General features: G+C 51.7%; 1 protein-coding gene across 1 annotated transcript in view; it reads right to left on the bottom strand.

Annotated features, from left to right (window-relative positions):
- The window catches only part of LOC126496141 (rano class II histocompatibility antigen, A beta chain-like), a gene marked incomplete at both ends in the record, with an annotated part of 8392 nt that extends 6536 nt beyond the window's left edge, over positions 1-1856 (bottom strand). Inside the window, one exon of the mRNA XM_050133700.1 lies at positions 1580-1856. Coding sequence (XP_049989657.1) covers positions 1580-1856 — 277 coding nt within the window. The remainder of the gene's footprint in view (positions 1-1579) is intronic.
- Positions 1857-2181: the final 325 nt, after the last annotated feature.

The raw sequence follows: 2181 nt of genomic DNA, 5'->3' as shown, positions 1-2181 counted from the left end.
CGGGTAGAAATCTGACACCGAGCAGACCAGCCTGTTGTGGTGGTTGAGGACCTCCATCCTGGACAGGTAGACGGCCACCTTGGGCTGCTCTGGGGGAGAGATGAGAAAAGATGGTGAGTGAGATGGGGGCACGTAGAGGGTCCCCATGGGGAAGAGGCAGGTGGGGATGCCTGGGCCTGAACTCTAATATTAAATGAAGACCAACTCCACAAATATAAACTCAGCAGTCACTAGGAAAAGAAGAGTGAGTGGCCCTGCTCTTGCATAACACGAAAAACTGGTTGTGATTTCTTCAAGTTTACAATTTTTGAAGAAAAAAACTTTAAAAATAACTCCAGTACATTACTTCCTTCACTTAGACTGACATGCACAATCGCACAGACATCTTTCCTAACTGACTTTATATATACATCATGCCAGCTACACCAGAAGCCTGCTGGCTGTGTGCCCTCATCCCTTCAGGGTGAAAACAGCATACATACTTAGTGTGTTCTCTGAATTGAGGACACGCTAGATCGCTCATTTTCTCCCCCTTCCCATTTTCTTTCCATAGTCCAGTGTGTTAGTTACTGCTGCCTTCACTGTATTCCCTTGCTGTGAAGAATTTAACTGTCAGAACTTAACAACGGACTGTTTCAGTCAAATAACAAGGTTACCCGAAAAGCATAAGAAACCTTGAGTTAACCATTCATATATTAGTAATGTATGATATTAAATCTGAACACGATGCTTCTTTAACATGCCTCAGAGCGTCAGGGAGTGCGCTGAAGAGGAAATGAGCCAAAGAAGGCAAAGTCTAGGGGAATTCAGCTTGAGTGAAAGCTTCAGAGAGCATCCCAGCACTGTCCCCGAGAGGAGTTAAAGTAACACACATAGCAACGGCTTCATGCAGGATAGGGCAGTTCCCCCATAAAATGGAGCCAGGACCCCTTAAAGTAACTGCTAGTTCTAGGGTGGGGGTGGTAAAGTGCAGAGGTCCTCTCCCCAAGTTAGGAGGGGGGCGACGCTGGAGAGAGTTGGCGGTTAGGACACTTGCTGCTCTTGCAAGGGTTTTTGCAAGATGTTGGTTCAGTCCCCAGCATCATTCTCTCTACTGTCTGTAACTCCAACCTCAGGGGTCCAATGATAAGGCCTCTTCTCTCGTTTTTAGTACTTTCCCCTCAGATTTTGTATCACAAACTTTTAGTATGGTCCAAGTCAACACAGTCTACTTCAGAGAAAATATAACAGAAAAGGCTTCAGGTCAGTGCCAGGGAGCAAACAGCCTCACGACACACAAACTCGGTCTCAAAGGGGCAATCAGGGAAACAGATTAGCGGTGAATAACTACTCTGCACCGAAAGTTAAAACACATTACAGGATCATGGCCTTTCCCTTGTTTAACTTCCCTGGGTTGGCGCTGGGTGGGCCGCACAGGTCAAAGGGCAAAGGTGAGAAGGGAGGGAGACCCCAGGGAGGTGCTGGGTAAACAAAAAGGAGGCTGTGGCAGCTCCTCCTGCTGGGAACCCTGGTTGCGGTGTCCCCTCCGGCCCATGCACCTAAGGGCCGCCGCCTCCCCGCGAACCCTCCCTGCGCTCACCACGCCGCCTCAGGGCGGTGGGGACCTCCGTCTTCTCGTAGTTGTGTCTGCACACCGTGTCCGTCTCGGCCCGCTTCTGCTCCAGGATCTCCTTCTGGCTGTTGAAGTCCTCGGCTATGCCCCGCCCCCGCTCGGTCACCGCGATGAACTTGCCCACGTCGCTGTCGTAGCGCAAGAACTCCTCCCGGTTGTAGACGTATCTGTCCACACCCCGCACGCGCTGCGTCCCGTTGGTGAAGTAGCACAGGCCCTTGAACTGGATCACGAAATCCCCTGCGGACGGACGCGGTCAGCCCTGGGGCGGCGCGGGCAGCGGAGACCCCCGGAGCCCACGATCTGACCCCGCGCGGCGCTGAAGCCTGGGACGACGCGGTCTCTAGGGACCTCGGAGCCTCAGGACGGGCGGACAGGAGGGAACCCCGCCCGGCTTTAGAGGGGTCGGGACTCTGTGTGAACCCGGTCTCCACGGAGCTCCCAGACAGTAACTAACAGAAGCTTCCTTCTGAGTAAAGAAGTGTTCAGTCAAGCGACTGACTCTTCCTGACAAGAATATTCCCGGAAGCACCAATTGTATTTTATTTTATTTTATTTTATTTTATTTT

Source organism: Alexandromys fortis, unplaced genomic scaffold (assembly GCF_014885135.2).
Source record: "Alexandromys fortis isolate MF-2015 unplaced genomic scaffold, M_Fortis_MF-2015_v1.1 scaffold_1335, whole genome shotgun sequence".
NCBI lineage: Eukaryota > Metazoa > Chordata > Mammalia > Rodentia > Cricetidae > Alexandromys > Alexandromys fortis.
This window is presented reverse-complemented; position numbering and strand designations above follow the sequence as displayed.